Source organism: Scatophagus argus, chromosome 7 (genome assembly GCF_020382885.2).
Source record: "Scatophagus argus isolate fScaArg1 chromosome 7, fScaArg1.pri, whole genome shotgun sequence".
Taxonomy (NCBI): Eukaryota; Metazoa; Chordata; class Actinopteri; family Scatophagidae; genus Scatophagus; species Scatophagus argus.
In genome coordinates, this window is record NC_058499.1 from 13,253,163 (window position 1) to 13,275,667 (window position 22,505).

The window sequence follows — 22,505 nt, forward strand, 5'->3', positions numbered from 1 at the left end:
ATAAATGTATTTGTGGAAACCTACTAGGTCAGCTATCAGTTGTTGTTATTGTGAGGGCTTTCTACACATGTATGTTATTCAATAAATGTTTGAGCTATAAATCCTATTCCACAGACAGCATGTTTAATAGACTAATGGTGTAAATTGCAATTATACTGAACCTGTTTAACTTGTGGTGTGACAAAGTCAATAAAATGGCGGTGGGGCAGTTACAGTTCTCTCCTCAGATATAGTAATTGGAGTCTTGGGAGGATGGGGATTATTTAATACATAGACATCTTTATGCTTCTGTTCTTTAAAATATCAGCATTTCCTCCTGAATTTGGTGATAACAGTAAAAAGCAGACTCTGGGTTTAATACAGCGAGAAGACAATGTAAAAAGACGTACAGGTTTCGTGCACTCGTTGTTAATATTCATTTGCTATTAAGAAAAATGACTACTCTTTTGGTCTGTTCAAGGGATATTTAATGTATACATATTCTTACCATTGTATTTATTTATTTTGTTTTATTTTTTGCAATAGTGGGATTATAGAACCATGTTGAGGAGTATTGTTTTCTCTCTTAGCAATGTCCATCCAGGTAGCACTCAGTGGACCCTAAATACCTGCATAATTGTAAAGCAGGTTGGTGCTGCGTGAGCTTCAGAAGGGAAAAAAAACATTTTGAATCAGAATCGGGCAAACCAAATTAAAGGGGGTTCAAATCCCCCATGTGCCTTTTCCCTCCCCATTTCTGGCCTATCATCTATCTCTGGACCATGGTGGGGTTGTCATGTCGACCAGCCCACAAGTTACTATGACAACAGCTCAAGGGGAAGCACTTGCTAGGGAGGTTATTGCCTCCTTGGGGATGTAAGAAAGACAGGGGAAATGTGAGCAGAGACAAAGATGGAGGGACTTATAGACTCCGGAAAGGCTTCAGTGAAGGGAGAGGTCAAGTTGGCATATGTAGTGCTGGAAGTGTGTTTGTGAGTGTATGGCAAGGCCAGTTTACATTCACAATTATGCAGATGTAGATACAGTGTGTGAATCAGAGTTGCTCCATTCAAGCTTTGCTTGCAGAGTAAAGTTTTCTCCCTCCTGGACAAGACCTGAGCCTCCCCTCCACATGATGTATTACACTTCTTGCTCAGTGCCTTACCCTGGGGCAGAAAGGGGCGGGGGCAAGGGAGGGAGTGACATTAAGGACCCTCCAAGGTGTCAGATGGGTCCCCAGCTTCCCCCACATTTTGTCATATAAATGTCATAAAGACAAGTTTGGAGTCGAAGAGCTTTTGGCTCTCTTTCTGCCTGGGGGGTATCCAAGTGGTTAATTGCCCCATTAGCACTGACAGGGTAAATTGGTGGAAGGGCTAACTATATATTACAGTGGAAACAACAACCCCTGGCATACACCTGAGGGCATGGAAAGCATGGCACGTTTTACAGTGCGGCCTGCGAATATTTGAGTGTGTATGTAAGAGAGAGAGCGATAGAGAGAGAGACACAGAGAGAGAGAGAGAGAGAGAGAGAGTGTAATGTAAATGTAAATGTACAACAACCTGAGAGCTTTAATATTGGTAAAATATTAGAATTCTATATTTATCAGTACGGAAATGAACTCGTAGTGCCAGTCAAAGAGAGCATCTCCTCTCATATCTTAACTGTCTCAAGGCATTTACAATCAGCCAACCAATTCTATTCTATTCTTTTAAAAAGGTGATTTTATGAGGGCTGCTCATACATCTAAAAATATATATTCCTCTATTGTATTATGTTTAGAAATATAAATTCTCAATAAACATATTATCTATTATTATATTAATGCTAATATATGCAAATATCTATTCCCCTGTTGTATTATCTATAATATCTATTTCATATCTTTGCTTTTCATGCTTTTGAGTGGACTGTGCATTTCGGTGTGTATTAATTTTAAACCACAAGGACCACATAGTATATAACACATTCCTCACACACAAATGCAAGCATTAGATGTGCAGGTGCTCAACTGCCTTTTTAAAATATGGCAATGAAATATAATGGCAAAACCACAAGGAAATTTACACTAGCAGCCAGCGCTGTATTTAATATGAAGGATCATATTGTAAAGTTTAAGATAATTTGTTTATGATGAAAATCAAAATAAGCAACATTGGCTTAAAAAAATCAAAGCAAACTCATCAGAGTCAAATGTTTTTTACTGAGTTTTTTTCTTCGACATCACACTTGTTTAAAGGCTATTGTTTTACATGTGTACAAGAAGCACAAATAAGATATGTTATGAATACACAGTATATTACATGTTCATCACATATTGCTTCAGCTTCAATTCACATTTAGACATTTTTCTTTTTGACGAAACCAATAAACCCATGGACAAAACAAGGAAATAAATTATTGTCACTCACTCACTCACACACACACACCTTGAGACAGGGACTAACATTAAAATTATATCACCATTCACTGTCATTGTCTTTTGCTCATAAAATGATATAAAATTGTGACCGTTCGAGCTGCAGCACAACAACAACGGAAAAGCTCCATGTGGGCATAAGGACAACAGAACAGTCACTGATTTATGTTTGTGATAACCTGCAATCTTTGCTTAGTGGCACGTGCCAGACAGCCACTTTAAACGTTTTCACATCGTAAAATAATTATTGGATGTTCTACACACGAAGACCAAATCATTTGACTCTTAATTCATTGGTCAATGCATTGATTCTCTATTTTTAGAGATTTATTGTTGCATAAATTCGAGAATATAATGAAACAAAACCAAGATAAACCGAAATCAAAACGTCAGTGCTCTCAAAACCTACATAATGAAATATCATTAATATTCATGTACTATTCCGATATGGCCTTGTCGTGCGGGTGTTTCACGCAACACTGAGCTGATAGTAACCTTGCTGCAGTTAGTGCTGTAGGCCTACCCCCTTTCTTTACCTCTTTTGGTAATACCTATACTATTGCTTTATATTTTTTCCCTCATTTGGACTTTTTTGTGTAATATTGTAGTCTTCCCAACCTTTCTAAATTTGCGTTTATGCAATAAGAACGAGATCCGCTTTGATAATTAGTGCATAATGAAGTAAAAAGATATCATTTGATATCAAATACATACAAATAAATGCAGTTTTCACCTTCTAAAATATGGACGATCGACAGATTGCACCTCCAGCGTGAAATTCACAATGGTACCTATTATCATAACAATAGACCCGAGTGGCGAGGATGGGACGGCAGGAGCAGGAAAAAAAAATAAAGCTGGAGGTCTTCTGTGATGACAAACGTAGAAATGAACAGTTCAGTTCAGTCAGGCCAGTTTAGACTTATTTGTTGTTGTTGTTGTTTCTCAGACTGAGATAATTAACCAGCAATCCAATGCCCGAAACCCAGACCTGCAGCCTCAGTCCAAAAACAATCAAGGGTAAAATGTCTCATTACATATTCAAGCATATACATATATATTTATATATATTCAGACACATTTATACGAGACTTTTCTCTTTTTGTTTTAAGCATTCGGGTTTAGATCTCTTTGTTAAATGTCAATATTCAATAAAGTCTGTCAAACCCTTGCGATTATAGGCTACAACTTTTCCAAAGCAAGTGGGCTATAACAGAAATTCAAATATTGTATTTAAAAAAAGCGATTGAAGTCCTGTTCTTAACGCCTACATTTGAGCGTCTAATCTCAAACAAAGTATCAATATAATATTCCTAAAACAATCCTCTAGGGCCTTGCAGTGTGCCTGCACTCCTCCACAGTAAACCACGATGATAGTGTCGCATTTGTGGCCAATTTTTTTGTCGTCACAATATTCCTGTTAAAAGGCTTTTGGGATTAAATGTGTCTGGTTTTGGTCAGCATTCAGGCAATTCTGACATTTTTCTACTTTATGGCATTTTTTACGTCTTTTTTTGTGTAACTAGAGATTTTTTCTGCAATATTGTTTGTCATACATTTTCGATCAGCCGCGATTTGGGTGAATGTCTATCTAAAACACATTATTGGAATTCCTCACTCATACCTGTCATTAAAATTCAACGTTTCAATCGTAATTTTTGGTACTTTTAAACATTTTCTTCTTCTCCTTGTCTTCTTTCTGCGTCCCCTGTAGCCTCTCCCCCCTCCCTCCTTCCCTCCCTCCCTCCCTCTCCCTCTGCTTCTCTCTCTCTCGCGGAATCCTATTGATCCAAACGGGCTAATTAGCGGTGTCTGCGCAATTACGCACATGCGCACTGGGCGTAATCTCAGCCATTTTTTGAAGGAAACTAATTAGCAGGAATAAAGAGCCAAGTGTTTTTCCCCCCACAGTGATCAGAACTCATTCTACCTCTGGAGCTCGCACAAACCCCTCCGTCCCCCATCTTCTGTTTACTACAGCCTATATGTAGCTTTAATTACACTGTTGTTTGGTAACAACTTGGACCCCGCTGCTCTCTCCCTCTCCCCATTTTTTCCCTCCTGGCTCCGTAAAAACGCAGAGGATCATTCATAAGGAATGAGTGGGCTCTCTATACGGTTGTTTTCTGGACTACTACACATTCAGCGTACGGAGCTTTGTACCAGAGCTGCTGCAGAAATGTAAGTCTACCATTTGTTTACGATACTGAAGGGACCTGGGAGGAAGCAATCCGGCTAAGGGGAGGTGGGGGTGTTTGGTCAGTACAGCCTGTAATTCGAACAAATCAAGCTTTTGTTGATCTGCTTTGTGCACTGAGTCACCTGTTACTGGATAGCGAAAGCGATCAGTCTTGGTTTAGCTGAAACGGAGCGTGATACGGTCCGATCCATTGTAAACAAAGGCTGCTGAAGTAGTCTGGAGGCTCAGTGTTGGTCAGTGGCTTGACAACACAGACCGAGACGGGGAGTCAACTTAAAGTCGCTGCCCGTCCGGTATTCTGCAACAGCCCCCGTAGTAACGCTCCCAGAATAATGTACAATACACCTTAGTGCTATTACCTTGAGACTGGTGTAGGCTGTCTGTGCTCCAGTGTATCCTCATGCATACAAAACAGTATTTGTCCATGTGCAGACGTTATTGTCCAGGTCCTATAATGACAAACAGAACGCATTTTCCTAAAGTATAGCCACGCAACTCTTCTCTATGTCTCTTTCTCTCTCTTCTCCTCACACCCCTGTCTCCCCTTTCTCTCTGTTCTTAAAACACACACGCACGCACACACACACACGCACACACACCACCAGCCACCAAGATAGAGATTCAGGCAACACACTTTTGTTGGTCTTTCTGGACATAATACACCTAATAACAAAGATGTCCTGTGTATTGATATTTTCTGCTGTATATGCATGTTATATTTCAGGTGTTTGGTGTGTGTGTTTAACTGACATTATCAGAATGAGTTTGCAGTGAACAACAGGATGTACACACATTAGCACACATAGATGTACACACACACACACACACACACACGTTGTTAAATGATGGTTTCCCGCACTTGTGATCGATAGAGAGCCAGGAATGTTTATATAAATAGTTACATTGCCGATAGACCCAGGTTATTGATTGCAGTGTAAATGAAAATCTTTATCAGATTAGAGACTGTTCTCAACTGCTGGCAGGCAGGCGGGCAGGCAGGCTCAGCCCCTCAGTGCTATCCAGTGGGACAGTGGACAGCTGCAGTGGGCAAGGGTCTGTGGCCTGTGACATAAACACAGTACATTAAAGCACTATCAGAGTGCCGATATGAGCCATATATCTTCAAGGTGCAGAGAGGGGGTGGCTACAGGAGACAGAAGGAGAGAGAGGGTGTTTAAGGAGGAGGAGGAGGGGGTTGGTTGGTCGAATGAGAAGGTGAAAGGGTACATTAAGGTCTGTCCTTGATTAAAAAAGGTCAGTAATGAGATTGTGGCACACACACATACACACACACACACACACACACACACACAGACTAAGAGAGATGTATCTGTCTCATCTGGCATCCATCTGTCAGTCAGAAACACAAGAGGAGGAGAAACCCGATTTCTTCTTCTCATCATTTTTTTTTTTTTTTTTTTGAAGCCTGTCGGGATGCATGATAATATTTGTGATTCCAAATCACCGTGAAACGTTCTTTTTTTTTTTTTTTGAAAATTTTAATGATGTTTAAATCCATAAATCTGTTTATGGTCAGATAAGCATACAATAAAATGCCACAGCTCTTGGCTGGTTTCATTAAAATTTATCTTTTTAATAAAGCCAAGTGAATGCACAGTTAAAATATGCAACTTAGCTTAAAAATTTTACACTTTATTGACTATAAATGCATGATACATGAAGTTTTAGTTTATTACAAAAAGGCGTTCATTATTTTATACACATCGTTGTTTTAGTGTTTATGTGCATGAGTGTTTTTGTAGGAAGGTAAACACAATATCACACACATACAATACACTGCAACACTACAAACTATTGCTTCAAAAAATGACCGGAGATTTTAATCAACACTAAACTGAGATCTTAACAAAGCTTCACACAGGTATTTGTTGTATTTTAGACTAACGGAGACACAGGTGTTTATTATATTGTTTCCAGTATTTTTGCACTGTGTGTGTTTACAAAATGGCTCGTGCCAAACAGAGACCCCGTTTCCTCACTTAATATCTCTGTGCTAATTCACAACAAAAGATGTAGAGGTGGATTCACCGGCTTTAAAAACTGTTCTTTTATCCGCTTTTATCTAAATGTGGCAATTTAGTGGAAGCCCTTTAGCTCAGAAGCGTTCAGTTCTTTATTTAATCCTATCCCCTGAGGAATATTATAGACCTCCTGCGTTGCCTGTACCCGCATTCCTCTACCTAGTTTAGCGTTCATGCTATTGATTTTCCCATTAAGGGCTCACACTAACCCCTGAGTAACCAGCCTCTGTATTGCGCACTGTGAAGGCAGTATTGAACAGATGCTATCCAGGGACTGTAATCAATGACCTCCACTGTTATGCAATGCTATTTACATGACTCATTTATTTCATTTTTTCCCTTCTTTTTTCCCTTCACTTTTCTCCAATCTCTGTCTGTCCTGCCCCCTCTTTCTCTTTATCTGAAACATACAGGTGGGGTAGTAATGCGTGGCAGCTGTAGCCTCTGGTATGGACAGCGGTGAGGGAGGAGGAGGAGGGGATGGAGGGGGAGGAGAGGAAAGAGATGCTGACCTCAGTCCCCAGGCTTTATCTCTTCCTCTCCTGACCCTGGCGGTCATTCCTGAGCAGGGGTCATCCTCTCATACCTCAGCCATGGCCCCTGCCAAAGAGCCCCCGACCCTGCCTCAGCAGCAGCAGCAGGAGGAGGGCGCAGAGGGGTCCCAGGCTAGAGAAGAGACCCACGGAGGTGAGCAGAAAGAAGGAGGCCGACATTCACTGGAAAATGGAGTGTGTCAAAAGCAGGGGAAAAAGGAAGACTTCGGGGAGGGATATTTGTCAAGGCAGTGGAAGGAAGAAGGGGAGGTGCACGTAGGTGTGGGAGAGGCGTCAGTTACAGGGGGCCTCCCAGCAGCCCTAAGCAGCAGAGGCGGAGAGGAGGAGAAGGAAGAGGAGGAGGCCATCTCAAACCAAAGCCAAACCAAATCCAAATGTTCTTTATTACCTCAACAGAGCCAGCACAGCTCTTCTTCCAGCACTGCAAAGGCCAGTGGCATACTCGACAGCAAAATAGCCGCTTCTCCAAAGCCCTCCCCCACTCCTTCCAACTCTCCAAAGTCCTCCCCTTTTCTTTCCACCTCTCCAAAGCACTTCATTTGTCCGTCCTCCTCTTCTGCCCTGCTGAGCGAGACAGAGGTAAAAGACATTAAGGGAGATCAGGGCTGGATTTCTGGGTTTCCTCAGAGCTTTAAATCCCAGCAGTCTACTCTGGCTTTTCCAGTGGCAGGTACAGAGCTGGCCAGTACACCTGCTGAGGATGATGGGCCGGCAGGGGTTCCTCACTCTTCCATTTCGAATGGAGATGGTGCCAAAGCTCCAGAACCAAATGACAGCCAGCTAGACACAGAGGTGGATGATGAGAGAGACAAAGAAGGAGAACAGAAAGAAGCTGTCCTTAAAAACCTCAACCAAGACCTCTCTCCTAATTCACTGACTAGTCACATGACCATAATGCACTCACGTAATTCCTGCAAAACGCTGAAATGCCCCAAGTGTAACTGGCACTATAAGTCACAGCATACACTGCAAGTACACATGAAAGAGAAACATCCAGAGACCGGAGGCCAGTGTGTGTGTGGCGCCTCTGGGGGAAAGTGTGTTTGTGGTGGTGCAACACGAGATGTGTGTGGATACTGCAGTTCGGGAAAACCCCATCCTCGCTTGGCTCGCGGTGAAACATACGCCTGTGGCTACAAGCCCTACCGCTGTGAGGTGTGTGACTATGCTACCTCATCGAAAGGCAACCTCAGCATACACATGCAGTCGGATAAACACCTTAATAATGTTCAAAATGGGGGACACGCAAATGGTCACATGCACACTTCTCACATTACCAACAGCAGCAGCTCCTCCAATGGTCACACAGTGGATGAGCCAACATACAAGCTTCCACTCTCTATTCCTACGCCCACCACCCAGCCCACTAAGCTCACACCACCTGCACACTCTCACTCTCATTGTAAGCGGTGGCGGTGTGATGTGTGCGACTATGAGACCAGCATTGCCCGCAATCTGCGCATACACACCACCAGCGAGAAACACACGCATAACATGTTACGGCTCCAGAGAGGTTACTATCTGTCTCACTGCAGGAGTCTGGCCCCGCAGCTTAAACACCTACAAAACACAGGTGAGTAATGCATCACATCTCTCGCTGTAATCCAACATAGAAAAACGTGCACATTCTTACAGGGATTCTCTCTGTGTTTTAGGCGCCGAGCTCTCCCTCAACATGAGATTGACCAGTCAGCAAGTCACAGAACAGCCAGTCTCCCTGGGGTCTACACTGACTCCTTCTCCCTCCCCTTCTCCCTCTCCCCCTCCAGCCTCATGTCTGTCCCCCACTTCGCCCCTCTCCCAGGGCGTGTTTCAATGCCTTGTCTGCTCCTGCTTCTCATCCGACAGCTTAGAGTCTGTGGAGCAGCACCTGAACACCCCTCGCTCTCTGCCCCAGTCTGAGTGGTGCTCCCTGGTCGCTGGTGGCTGCCACTGCAGGCTGTGTGGATACACAACCCCACTGAGGGCTAACTTCTCTTTGCACTGCCAGACTGACAGACATCGCACCCGATACCAGCTAGCTGCTCACCTACAGGAAGGTGGTGACAGGGGTCAGGAGGGGGCCGCCCTCATTGCTAAGGGTAACCCTGTTCAGCTGAGGTGCAACCTGTGTGACTACGTGACCAGCAGTTTGGAGAAGCTACGAGGACATTCCCTCAATTCCCACCACGAGGCCGGCGTCCGGGTTTACAGAGTCAGTAAACTTTCAATAATAATTCCTTTTTTTTGGACCTGCAAGCAGCTTTGTGATAATCAGATTAGATTTAGATTTTGTCCAACCACAGTAATTTTTTTTTTTGTCTCTTTTGTGCCTCGTTATTTGCAGTTCCTGCAGCAGTATGATGGTGAGGTTGATGGAGGTTCGTGGCTGTTCCATTGTCTCCTATGCAACCACTCCTCCTCTTCTAAACTCCAAGTACTGAAACACAGTCAAACCCCAACGCATCAACAGAGGGAAGGGCTACTGCAGCTGCAGCCAATGGGCGGAGAGGAGCTGGCGGCCATTTTTACCATCAGGAAAAGCCCTGGTGGTGACACAGGTGAGAATATGAACTGTATGGGTGTTTTTGAATTCATGTTGTGTGTGCCTGCTGGCATCTGAGGTACAGAAAGAGGATTAAGATGAAAAGAGTGAGATAATGAGTAATGGCAGTTGTTGAGATATTGATGAAGTAAATTGATTAGTCAATACTCATCCTTGTTATATCCCCAATAACCCCTGACAACAGCTAACTAGCACCTGCTAATCAATGGACCAATACAGATCCCCCTCTACAAGAATGGGGGAGGTGGAGGCTAGTCACTAGTCTGCAGTCTGTTCAAATAAAATACTGATTTTAGATTGTCTATAAAGCTGGCAAGGACACCCAAAATGAGTAGTTCAACACTTCAGTGGTGAATTAAAAGTATCCTGTGATTTGTCAATGTGCAGATTAAGACTTATCGAGGTGAACTGATGTGTTGTAAGTCCATATTACCTCTACTCCACCTCTGAGGAGAATCTAATGGAGAATCAATACTTGATCAATAGTGTATGGAGGCAAGCAAGAAGAATGAAGTGTGGTCAGAAGACATTGGTCTTTTTTGAAGGATGCTATCTAGAGAATAATATAAACTGCAATTAGCCCGATAGTTTGTGAGAACATATTATATAAAACACAACATTTGTATAGCATAATTATTTGTCTTGTCGTCACCCAGGAGAGCTCAGTGAGGATATGGAAACCTCCATTGAGACCACCACTGGTCCTCTGGACACAACCAAAGACTCATGTAACTTGGGGGCAAAGCAGATTTCTGAGGAGACAGGTACGGCTGCTTCTACATGCAATGTAATTCAGCATGGTCTAAAACATTTTATAGTTAACACAAACAGTTACATGATAATAAATTACTTACACAGTAAACATCAATTTATATCCATTTTAATATAATTTTTTCCCTTGTAGGAGAAACCAAGGGGGAGGAAAGAGAAAGTCGAGAGTCCTTTCCCCCAGTTAAACGCCCATCCTCTGGATGTGGGGAGATGGAAAACTCCATCTCAACCAAACGCCCCAGAATACACCAGCAAAATGAGAACCAGCAGGTGAGTAGTGGACCTACGCTTTAATAATTTAAGTATGTCCATGTGAATATAAAATGTAATAATATATGCAACAATTGCAGTACTAGATTAGAATACCCGGCAGTTTCTCTTCACTTCTCTCGTTTCCTTTTTTCCCTGTGTACTCTTTTAGACTGTCCAGTGCCCTTTGTGCCAGGTTACGCTCCCATACATACATCTTCAACAGCATCTTAGACATGTGCACAGTGTGGCTCAGGACTGTGTAGACAAGCTCATCAGCACAGTAAGTGTATGCACGTGTATGTTTGTTATATTTGCGTTCGTCAGGAAGCAAAAGAAAATGAGAAAGCAAAGTGATGGGGGATGGGGGAGAGTGAAATGTAGGGAGACAATTCCATTAAGAAGGCACCAGAGAGAAAGGCGGCGCTTTTTTTTAATGCATGTTTAAGTAGCTCCCCGCTATCATCTTTGATGCAGCCGTGCTTTCTGTGTGTATGTGTATGTGTATGCGCGTCTTTTAGAGTGGAAGAGACTGAGTGAGTGAGGGAAAAGCCAGCCTTTCTATAATGCATGTTTAAGTAGCCCTCTATTACCAGAAGTGCAGTCAAGCTAAAAAGGGGCCCCCATGCTTTTTACTGTGTCTCTCCAACTAACAAAGACTGGTCATCTATCCACATCACCATCCTCCATCTCCCTGGCCCGTATGCTAAGTGGCCTTTGTCTCTTGCGCTCTTCGCCTCCACTTGACTGACTGCTTTTCACCCTTTCTCCCCTTTGCTGTCCTTTTCTCCCCCCTCAAGCTACTCCTATCATTCCTATTCAGCAATCTCTGTTTCTGCCCCTCCCTTTCTGTCTCTCCCAAGCTCTCTCTCAATTTCTTATGCGTTACCCCTCCCTCACTCACTCTCTCTCTCTCTCACTCTCTGAAGCAGTTTTTTTTGTTCATTGCCCCATACTTCCTCCCTCCCTCTTCCTGCTCCTTCTCTTTTTCATAACCCCCCCATCACCACCACCATCACCACCACCACCACCATCACCATCGTCCTCCCTCCTACCCCTCCCTCACTCTCTCTGATAGTAATTGAGGTTCATTAATTCAGACTGAGGTGATGATGGCCATTATGTACCTTGCTTTCCAATTACGCTCTCTAGATTAAGCCTGACCTTCAGTTTTCTCTGCAGTGTGTATGTGTGTGTCTGTGTGGTTGTCCCTCTCTTTCTCTCTTATGAAGCTGTTATGTAGGAAAAACTCTTGTCATGTAAATCTCATCTTTAGTTGTCCATCCTTTCCTTAGGGTAGCTAGCTGCTTGCATAGATAAAGTATTTGCTCTCAGTGCTTGAAGCTGTAGAGATGGAGGTTTTCTCTATGAAGAATGATTTTAAATAAATTCATTATTCAGCTCAGTAAAGTTTTATTAAACCCTTGAGGCATGTTGGAGGGTGTCGTTGGAGCTGAAGGGCAGACCCACATATTTCAACCATATACACTTATTACCAAATTGATGTGCTTTGCCATCTATACTGCTGTGAAGGCAGGTGCAGGATGTAACAATGCACTTACGGATTCACACTTTAATGTTTTATGATATTAGGAAGGGGTGTGCAGACACTATATTTGTACATCTTGATATTTTCTTGCATTTATGCTGTACAATTAAACATGTTTTATTCATAATGTTGGATTAAGAAAATATGGTAATATCCCATTTTTCTTTAGTCTGAATTAATAAAACAGCTAGCATGCAATAAAAAACAAAAAAGACTGAAAGTGACAGACTATCACTTTTTTTTGTGCTCCAGGTCACACTTTCCATGGAGCAACCGCAGCTTCCACCACAGATGGACCCACAGACAGAGTTGCACACAGATGATACTCAGAAAAACAAAAACACCAAGAATAACAATGCAAATTGTTGCCATACTGCTGATTCTGTTGCCCCTGCTGATTCACAGAAAAACAAAGGTTTGTATAAAATACATGAAAAAAACTGACCAGATGTGGATATGAATTAAAGAATTAAACCATTTCACAATCATTTGTTCAAAACATCATCTTATTAGCCAAATGTCATTGTAAAATAATTTTAAATTCACAATCACTGTTTTTATGTGTTTTTTCAGGCATTTCAGTGGACAACACTGAAGGAGATGTAGCCGCACCCAAAGATGTCACAGCTCTACTCACCCCACCCCTAGAAGAGAACACCACTCACCCTTCCAATGGCAGACTGGCTCCTCAGTCCCCGACTCAGATCCCCCACTCTTCCCCGCCCACCTCCCCACCCAGCGATCCCCCTCCCCTTTCTGATCGCCATGGTTACCGGTTCCGTTGCAGCAGGTGCAGCCTGGCGTTCCCCACTCAGGAGAAGCTCCAGCTGCACTGGCAGTACCATGCCATGAGGGCGGCGACAGAGTGCCCCCTCTGTTCTAGGCAATGTCGCAGTCAGGAGGCCCTGCAGAGACACATGCAAAACACACACTCACAGCTGGACAACATACAGGGGCAGAACACACTATTACCGCCCCATACTGCACAATACATGGAGCATAATAAGAGTTCAGTTCAACAGGATTTTAGTTTGTCACCTCAAGTGGGTCAAGAAGCAGGAGAGGGTGAGGATGAAGAGATAGAGGAAGAAGCAATAGGCATGGAGGGAATGGAGGAGCAAAAAGAAGAAGTACAATTTAAAGAGAAGGACATTGTTGGTGAAGTTGATAGAGATGAAGAGGATTTAACTGAGCTAGAGAAAGGGTCACATGAAGAGATCATATCAGAGCCTAGTTCCAGCTCTATTGTCAAAAAGACCTCTAACCCCACAATGGACCGCTATCTTGATCCAACCAGGCCCTATAAGTGCACCATATGCTCAGAATCTTTTACTCAGAAAACCATTCTTCTGGTCCACTATAACTCTGTGTCTCATCTCCACCGAGCGAGAAGAGCCCTGCAGGACTCCGGCACAGGCGTTGCTGCACCTGAGGCTCCCCGTGGCCCAGATCCTAGGCCATACCGCTGCCGATTGTGTGGAGTGGGCTATAGCCAGAGCTCCACACTGGACATACATCTTCGCTCTGTGCTTCATCAGACTAGAGCTCGTGCTGCCCAGAACACAGCTCCACAGACCTCAGCATGTAGTGTAGCTGCTCCTGTGTCAGTCCCCACTACTGCCACTCCGACTGCTACCACCAGAGAAGAAACATCCAAGAGTTTCCCTTTCACCAAGAGGTCCGATGTGGTGAATTCTTCAACCTCCTCGCTTTTGGGCTTAGCAGCTGAGGCCCAGCCAACCCTCTCTAACCTAACTGACAGCCAGCAGACTAAAAAGAGAGTGGCAGATCTTCTCGCATCAAGAAACCAGCTAATGCTAATACAACAGCAGCAGTTAGCCCAGGCTCAGGCACAGGCCCAAGCTCAGTTACAGCAACACACAGCTCTGCTCCAGTCCCAGTTGATCCAGCATCTTCCTTTAGGGCCAGAGAGTCTCCTTAAACAGCAATTCCCCTTGACACCAGAAAACCTGCTCTCTCTGCAGCAGCAACTTCTTCTGCCTTTTTACCTGTCAGGGGACGTGAAGCTCAACCCAGAGTTAGCAGTTAAGAGCTCAGAACTTAGTCAGTTAGTATCTGCAAACTCCACCCCAAAAGAACAAGTTAAGGCAGAAGCTAAAAGGGAGTCTCAGCCCCAAATAGATGAGAAACAAAACAACAAAACAAAACAACAGAGGGAAAATTCAAACTCAGCTGCTGTCCAGCCAAAGGATCCGGTGCAGTGTGAAGCCAAGGTTGAAGCAGGCTGCAGTGGATCCTCCATCAGTCAGACAGAAAGAGATCACAGCCATTCTAGTCTTGAGGAAGAAAAAGAAGAAATGCTTGTTCCTACTATTAAAAATGACAGTCAGAAGGAGGAAACAGGTTCCTCATCATTTAACCTAATTGGATTTCAGTGTCCTCCTCCCAGAGTGCCCTATGCTGCTGTGAATGGGGAGCCTCTTAGAGCCTTGTTACAAAGTTATGGCTATGAGTTGGCACTGCAGTATATACAAAGTAGACACAGACATCAGCAACAGATATCAACTCATATGATGCCAGATAAACAAGAGGGCTCTGACATCAACAAGATGGAGATGTGCTCAGATGAAGAAAGAGATGAGTTTAATGAATTACAGGATGGAAAGATGGAAGGCTATAAAGACAACAACAAAGGAACAGACAGCAATGGAGAGACAGAAGAGAAGATGCAGAACAAAGATGAGCAGTTAGCAAACAAAGAGAAAAAATGCTGTGGAAAAGGAGAAAAATGTAGGGACTGCGGAAAGTTTTTTTCAGATGCGCTGATTTTAAAAAGCCACAAGGAGTACATTCACAGGATCCTGTTTCCCACTGCTGCGCTTGAGAGGTTTTCCAGAGAATACAGGCTGCAGTATGACCAGATGTACCCCCTCACACAGCCTAAATCCGGGGACACTTCTAATGCTTGTCCCCAAGCTGCAGCCCCAGCCCCATCCTCAGAAACAGAACTACCACTGGAAACAGTTAAGCCTCAAGTTAAAACCCTTGCAACTTCATCTATATCTTCAGTTTTAGACCCCATAACCAAAACATGCAGTCCAGCTACAGACCTAACACCAAATGCTCCTGCACCTCCTCCTCCTTCCCAACCTCAAGATATTTTACAACAAGAGGAACCCATCCCAAGCACATCTGCCACAGTTCCTTCTCAAGCCACATCCCCAGCTAAGTCCATACCTCTTCCCTTACCTAAAATACCTATGCTTCCTCTCCCTTTGCCCCAGCTTCCTTTGCCCCCATTGACTTTACCCAAGCTTCCCCTACCCCCCCTTCCTTTTCCCATGGAGCTACCTCTCCTCCCTCCAGTTGTGATGCAGTCTGTGGCTCTCCAGCCCCAACCTTGGTTAGACTCAAGTGTGAACCCTGAACTGGCAAAACTCTATCAATCTCAACTCAACCCAGCACTGCTAGGAAAACAGCCACAGCTTAGTCCTGCTTTGCTAGCCCAGCAATCCCAGCTCAGCCCAGCTTTGCAAGGCCAGCCTTCACAGCTCAATCATGCGCTGCTGGCTCAACCATCTCAAGCCAGCCCTATCCAAACAGGACAACAACCCCAAGTCAACCCAACAATACTTGAACAACAGCTTAAGAGAACCCGAACACGAATTTCTGAGGAACAACTGGCTATTCTGAGGAAACACTTTGATATTAACTGCCTCCCCAGTGACGAAGAGATTAACAAGATGTCTGGTCTGTCTGGTCTGCCACACAAAGTTATCAAACACTGGTTCCGCAATACCCTGTTTAAAGAGCGCCAGCGAGACAAGGATTCCCCTTACAATTTTAATAATCCCCCAATCATATCACTGGAGGAGTCCAGTGAGGAAGTCGAACAAAACCAGCCTCAGACACTTTCCTCTTGTTCACTGTCCCCAGGCCTTTCAACCAAAACCTCCCTCCAGACAACAGACCTCGAGAGAGGAGAGCCTCATAGGGGCCGACGCTCTTCCCGAACACGCTTCACAGAGCAGCAGCTTGAGACCCTGCAGGGTGTGTTTGAGGCCACTCCCTACCCCAGAGAGGAAGAATATGACAGGTTATCTGCTCTACTGTCTCTCCCTAACAGAGTAATTGTGGTATGGTTCCAAAATGCTAGACAGAGAGCCCGCAAAAATCAAGACCGAGGAATAGAAGATGGATTAGAAGAAAAGAACCAGCTTGACAACATTCACACACAGAGAAACGGCTGCTATAAAAATAGTGATGATAATGGGGATAACTGCTATGGGGATGAAGGACAGGCTGAATCTCAGAATGAAAACTCCATGGATCTGACTTATGAGTATTACACCAACCCTGACTCGCCTGTCCTTGATTCTTCCTCTCACTGCACAGACACTGAGAATCCAACAGCCAAAGGTGAACCAACATCTGTTACCAGGACACAGGAAGATCAAAAAATCTCTCCTGTGGCTAGCAAGAGCCCAGCCCTTGCTCAAACTCAGAAGGAAATTTCAAATGCAGACATCCAGCATCAGGAAATTGTTCAAGCAGTGAAACAAGGATTGTCTCCACAACCTGAGCCCAAACTGCAGCCAGAAAGTACTTCAGAAAGAACACAGCCTTCCTCTTCCTCATCTTCACAAAAAACAAAACCCCCCACCCTGCCCATGGCTCATTCTAGTCATGGCCGTACATATAGCTCTCCTTCTGATAAAGCTGTTGAAAGACCTGCTGATACATCACCCAACCTTCTTGCTGGTCCAGACACAGAAACAGGCCACACTCTGCTGCCTGATGCCACCCAAGGCCTATCCAGTGAAGTCCAGTCAAAAAACCAGCTCCAACCCCAAACCCAGTCTCAGTTCCAGTGCAGTCTATGTCCAATGTCCTTGCCTTCATTCCAGCTGTGGCAGGAGCATCAGACCAGACATGTCCTGGCAGCTCAGACCCAGGTCCAGTTTCTCCACTCTGGCTTCACAGACCGAACCATGCCTTATATGATGCTCCATCCCAACCACACCCTGATGGCCAGCCAAATGCTTTCAGGCGCCATGTCCCAGATACACACTACTCCCACACATCCCATGATTTCACATTTAAACAGCATACAAATTAAGAACACACTCTCTGACCACTCAAGTAATGCCCTCACCAGCCTCTCTCAAAGTTCCTTGACACCAATGAAGCAGAATTCAAAGCTTATGTCAGAGACCAGTTTTGAGATTCAAAGGGGCAGTAGAGAGGTTGAAGAGGAGCACAGAAGGGATAAGCGTCAGAGAACCACAATTACCCCAGAACAACTTGAAGTGTTGTATCAGCGTTACAGCTTGGATTCTAACCCCACCAGAGGAGTCCTGGAAAGCATCGCACGTGATGTAGGCCTCACAAGACGTGTGGTTCAGGTACTTCAGGGATGTTTGTTGTGTTTGGATATATGTGAATGTTATGTTTTGAGAGAGAGAGAGAGAGAGAAAGACAGGCATAGAAAATGATGTAATGCTTTTGAGTATTTTGAATTTTAAAACATCCTGGCCCTTTCCTTCACAGGTCTGGTTTCAGAATACACGAGCCAGAGAGAGAAAAGGACAGTTTCGCTCAATGGGTCCAGGATCCAGTTTCAGCTTGGGTTTCAACCACCTGCGCTGCCCATTCTGCAGGGCGCTCTTCAAGGTTAAAAGTGCTCTTGATGCCCATGTGAGGTCACGCCACTGGGCGGAGGCTGAAAGAGCAGGCTTTAACTTATCCATGAGCAGTGGTTCCGGTGCGCAGACTGGCATGGCTATGCCATCTGCCATGGACAGGCCAGGCCCATCTATCTCCTCCAACCCCATCCCAAAACAAGGCTATGTCAACAGCAACAAAGAGGCAACTGTGAAGGCACCTGTGGCCACTTTGTCTTCAGCCACAGATCTGAACAACCCAGAGGAGGATGATGACTATGACGAGGATGATGAGGAATACCCATATGAGGAGTGCCGCAGTATGGCTGACCAAGCTTCTCCTAGTCCTGAGGGATCTGGGGGTCCAAGCTCAGATTGGGGTGAGACACAGACTCTGCAGCAGCACCACCATCATCATCAACAGCGCCAAAGGACACAGATGAGCCACTTCCAGGTACTCCAGCTGAGAGACTTCTACAGGAGCCACCGTACCCCCAACCGTCATGAGTGTGAGGCACTGGGCCAGGAGTTGGGACTGCCTCACCGCGTGGTACAGGTAAATCTTCTCAAATATTCATAAGTAATAAAGTAATACAATGCAGTTTTATCTAAATGTATTAAAACAATAATACACTTATTAAAACAATAGTAATAGTTAAAAAAAATTATTCATACAAATATTTTTTTGCAGGTGTGGTTCCAGAATGCCAGAGCCAAGGAGAAGAGGGCCAGGAGTCTGAGCTCTGACTCTGCAGAGAGGGAGCAGGCAGAGCTGTCCGCAGGGGCAGGGGAGAGAGACAGAGCTTAAAGAGGCAGACTACAGTTCCTTTGCGTCCTAATACAACATTCTCCCCAAAACCTCTCCTGCACTGCAGTCAACCTCTAAAAATATAACCTGTCCACTTTGCTGCCAAACCTGTAACCTGAACACCCCAAAGATTCAGAGCCACAGTGGCCCAAAGACAAACTCTCTCAACTGAAAAATGGAAAGAGCCCAAACCAAGTCCTCTTTACCACAGCTTTCCTCTTTTCTTATTGTTTTTAAACTCTCTTTCCTGGTCTAAACTTTCATGTTGAAAAGAGCTCCTCTCCCTGTTCTGTCAGACACCTTACTACAACCAAACACCACCTTGATAAAAACCAACCAGATGCCACAGAGGCCAAAGAGCATTCTCCAAGTATGTGACCTCACTGCCCAGCTAGACCTGCAGTCTACCTCTCAGTCTGCATGACAGACTCACAATGGGCCCTCCACCAGACAGTGCTAGATGACTAGCTGTGTAGCATGTAGTGCCAGTCTGCAAGAGGCTGGAGAACAAATTGTCAAAGAGATTTTAGTGTAAATAGAGAGCTCCAAGAGATAAACTTGAAGAAAAACAAAGCAGTTAACTGTGGAAGAAGATTATGAAAAAAAAAACATAAAAATATCGTTGAAATAGACTGAGGTATTCGCATAGAGCTTTTGTAAAGACTGACTCAGAATTCCAAAGCTCGTAACCAAAATTTTACATGTCTGTGGATTTAGTTTCAACACGTTTGTTTTCAGTGACAAACTGCAGAGCTGACGTCTGTACGGTAAAAGGGTGATATCTGCAACCGGCATAGGTAAGCCGAGTACCAATAGACTGATATGGTGCAGCTTCACCCTCCACAAGCCAATGATGAGTCTTCTGTTGTACATGTACTCCTTCTGTGTTCCTTTAGAGGATAACAGCGCAAATAGCACAGAGCGAAAAGGTCAGTTTGTCCTGTCAGGGCAAACTATTTTTTATAGCACTCAACCATTATACTGTATATGAAAACTTTAACCAAACTCAAATTTACATTGTGTGTGTTTAGTAATAGTTTCTTAATATAAATCTTATGGATTGAGATAAACTGTCTTGCTTCGATATAATAGTGTCATGATTATGAAAAGATTATGACAGCTTTGATATGTTCAGGCGAGGTGACTTACTGCCTTTCCGTTCTAATTGAATATACCAATGGCTGACCAATGTTATGTGATAATTGTAAAGCTTTCTATGCTCAGGTCAACAGCTCAACATGGCTCCACTTCAAATGTGATCTTAATACTGTACTTTTCTGTTTATAAAACAGAAAAGGCATGGTTCAACCTTGGACTGAGTATTAAAAAATATCTACAAACCATCTCTGTATTTCAAAGATCTGAGCTTTTCACCTGTGAGTAATAGATTGTTACAAAAACCTTATTGAAACTAAAGTGTTTAATAGTGTGAGGGGTAAATGTACAGTATTTAGCTTTTGTATGGTTGACTCAAGACTTCATTGGATGATTGAGACACAGCTCCCTTTTCCACTTACAGATAGGGAGCTACTGCGCAAAGCTGAGAAGAACTTTGGATGTTATTGATGTTATTTTTGTACACTTAATTTATTTTTCTTCTTTCTTTCTCCCCACCTACTTTCCTGTTTAGCTCTCTACCTATATTCCCGTGTTCATTTGCAACCAGTCCTTATTCTAACTGTAATAATGATAATATAACAATAATAACTAAACAATAATTAATGCTTTAAGACAAAAATCCAAAGACGTGATAATACTTTAACCGTATGACCTACAAAAATAAGCGCTACTGTTTACTTGACGATGTATTACTGTTTTTAAAGAAGGAAGGAGTCCCTATATCTAAGCTACTGTTTTCTGCCTCTCATAAGCACACTGGAGACTGTAACCAAAACCCCAAACTAGAGCCATGGCAGTCTGTAATATAGCGGTTAAAGAGTTTTACTTCTCTTAAGAAATGTTGCAGTTTATTTTTCTTTTTTTCTACCATAGTGTTGAACTCCAGCCCTTAAGGATGTCCAGTTTGCTGCTAATGTACTGTAGTTTCTAACGATACTGTAGAAAGATGCATGCTCTGATCGCTTTACCACTAGGCTTTAATGACTACAAGCTGTAATGATACCTGTGATGCTGTTGATAGACTGCTCCTCTCTTATTCTATTGAAAACAAAATGGATATGTGGGGCTCAATTCCATCAGGTTTGTTTGTCAGTATCCTATTAATTACCCCTACTCAGAAGATTAAAATAGCTTTCATAATACCAGAAATATTTTTTCAAGCTTCCAGTTTCAAAGAAACCTACCTGGGGCATTAACCTCTCACATGGAGATACTGCATAGCTATTTGAAGGAGTTCAGCCCCAGACCTTCCACTGGTATGTTGTCAGTCTTTCTGTGCTGCAATGTCTGTAGTCCATTTGTCCAGCCAAAACAGCTTTGCTGAATTCAGACTGATATCACAGCCAATTTTCCAAAGGATGTGGACTGACTAACTCTGTCATGTTTTGTTCTTAAACTAACCAATGTTTACGACAATACCAATGAGCTTTCTTCTGTACAGAAATGTGCATTCCAAATACCACAAAGGCAGTTTTTGTATACTGATTATGTTAAATTTTGTTTCTCTCGTATTCTCTTGATCTTAGTGACTGTAAGATGTACATATTGGGGTCCTCTATGGTGAAGGGACTCTTATCCTTACTGTAGGTAAAACTATTCATTTCTTTTTTTTTCTGGATATGTTGTTGCCATAGTGATGACCAAAAAGATACCTGTGATGTGCACCTGTCCTTATGTCCTGCTCCAGTGGTTTAGTGTGTCTCTATACTCTCCCTCCCCTTCTTCCCTACTGGTGTGTGTTTCTCTTCCTTTCCCTTCCCATACTCCACTGAGCTAAATAAAGTCTGCTTTGGTGCATGCTCTGGTCTCATCCCTTTGGTCTGAGAGAAGCCATTTTGTGATTGTTGTGGTATGCGAGGGTGTCGGCCTGTTATATTTCATATTCCAGGTTGTATGTTGGGTGGTGGTAGTGTGTGTCTGACAGGAAAGCTTGTGATGTACAATGGTGTGTGTGTGTGTCTGTGTGTGTAACACAGCAGTGTGTGGAAGGTGTTTGGTGAATGGAGCCGTGACCTCTGGGGTCACTTCATTAATTACATCTGTGACATTCAGCCAGATGAGTTTCCTTTGTGACTAAATGATATGATGAATATTAACGACCTCGGATGAATTACACTGCTGCTTCTGCTGCTGCTCCTGATGATAATGTGTTTTATGACTCTGGGAGAGAGGGGAGGAAAATTGCACACTACAGCACATTTAGGACATGCAGATTTTCATATGCAACGTTTCAAAGACCAAAGTGTAGCTTGGTAGAACAGATTTTATTATTTTGTTCTTTTGTTGAGTAAAACTTTCCAGTGGTTGATGAGACAACTTGCCAGACAGGAGAAAGTACAATACAAGAATGCATTGCTCATTCAGTCTCAAGCACAAACTGGCATATGTTCCTTTTTCTCTAGCAGCAAGCCATTCATTTAACCATTATACATAAATGCAACAGCAGAGGAAACATATGAGAAATAGTTCTGACTGAGGTTGCAGGGAAGAGACAAACAGATGCGTGTGGAGAACAATAGCAAAGTAAACACAGAAGAGGACTTCAGATAGCTTCGTAGCTCATGATAGCCATCTTAGAAAGCCTTCCTGATAAAGTGATCCCCCACCATTTCTCCTTCTCCCTGTCCTCCCCCTCTTAATCAA

At 43.5% G+C, this 22,505-nt stretch overlaps 1 protein-coding gene across 1 annotated transcript; it reads left to right on the plus strand.

Annotated features, from left to right (window-relative positions):
• The first annotated feature begins 4,253 nt into the window (after positions 1-4,253).
• Positions 4,254-21,653, plus strand: LOC124061310 (zinc finger homeobox protein 3-like). Its single transcript, XM_046392984.1, has 11 exons — positions 4,254-4,582; positions 7,057-8,770; positions 8,853-9,391; positions 9,524-9,737; positions 10,399-10,506; positions 10,647-10,783; positions 10,935-11,045; positions 12,564-12,726; positions 12,885-17,677; positions 17,823-18,491; positions 18,627-21,653. Exons 2-11 carry the CDS (start codon positions 7,093-7,095, stop codon positions 18,741-18,743), a joined length of 8,529 nt encoding a protein of 2,842 aa, XP_046248940.1. The 5' UTR covers positions 4,254-4,582; positions 7,057-7,092; the 3' UTR covers positions 18,744-21,653.
• The last annotated feature ends 852 nt before the right edge of the window (positions 21,654-22,505 follow it).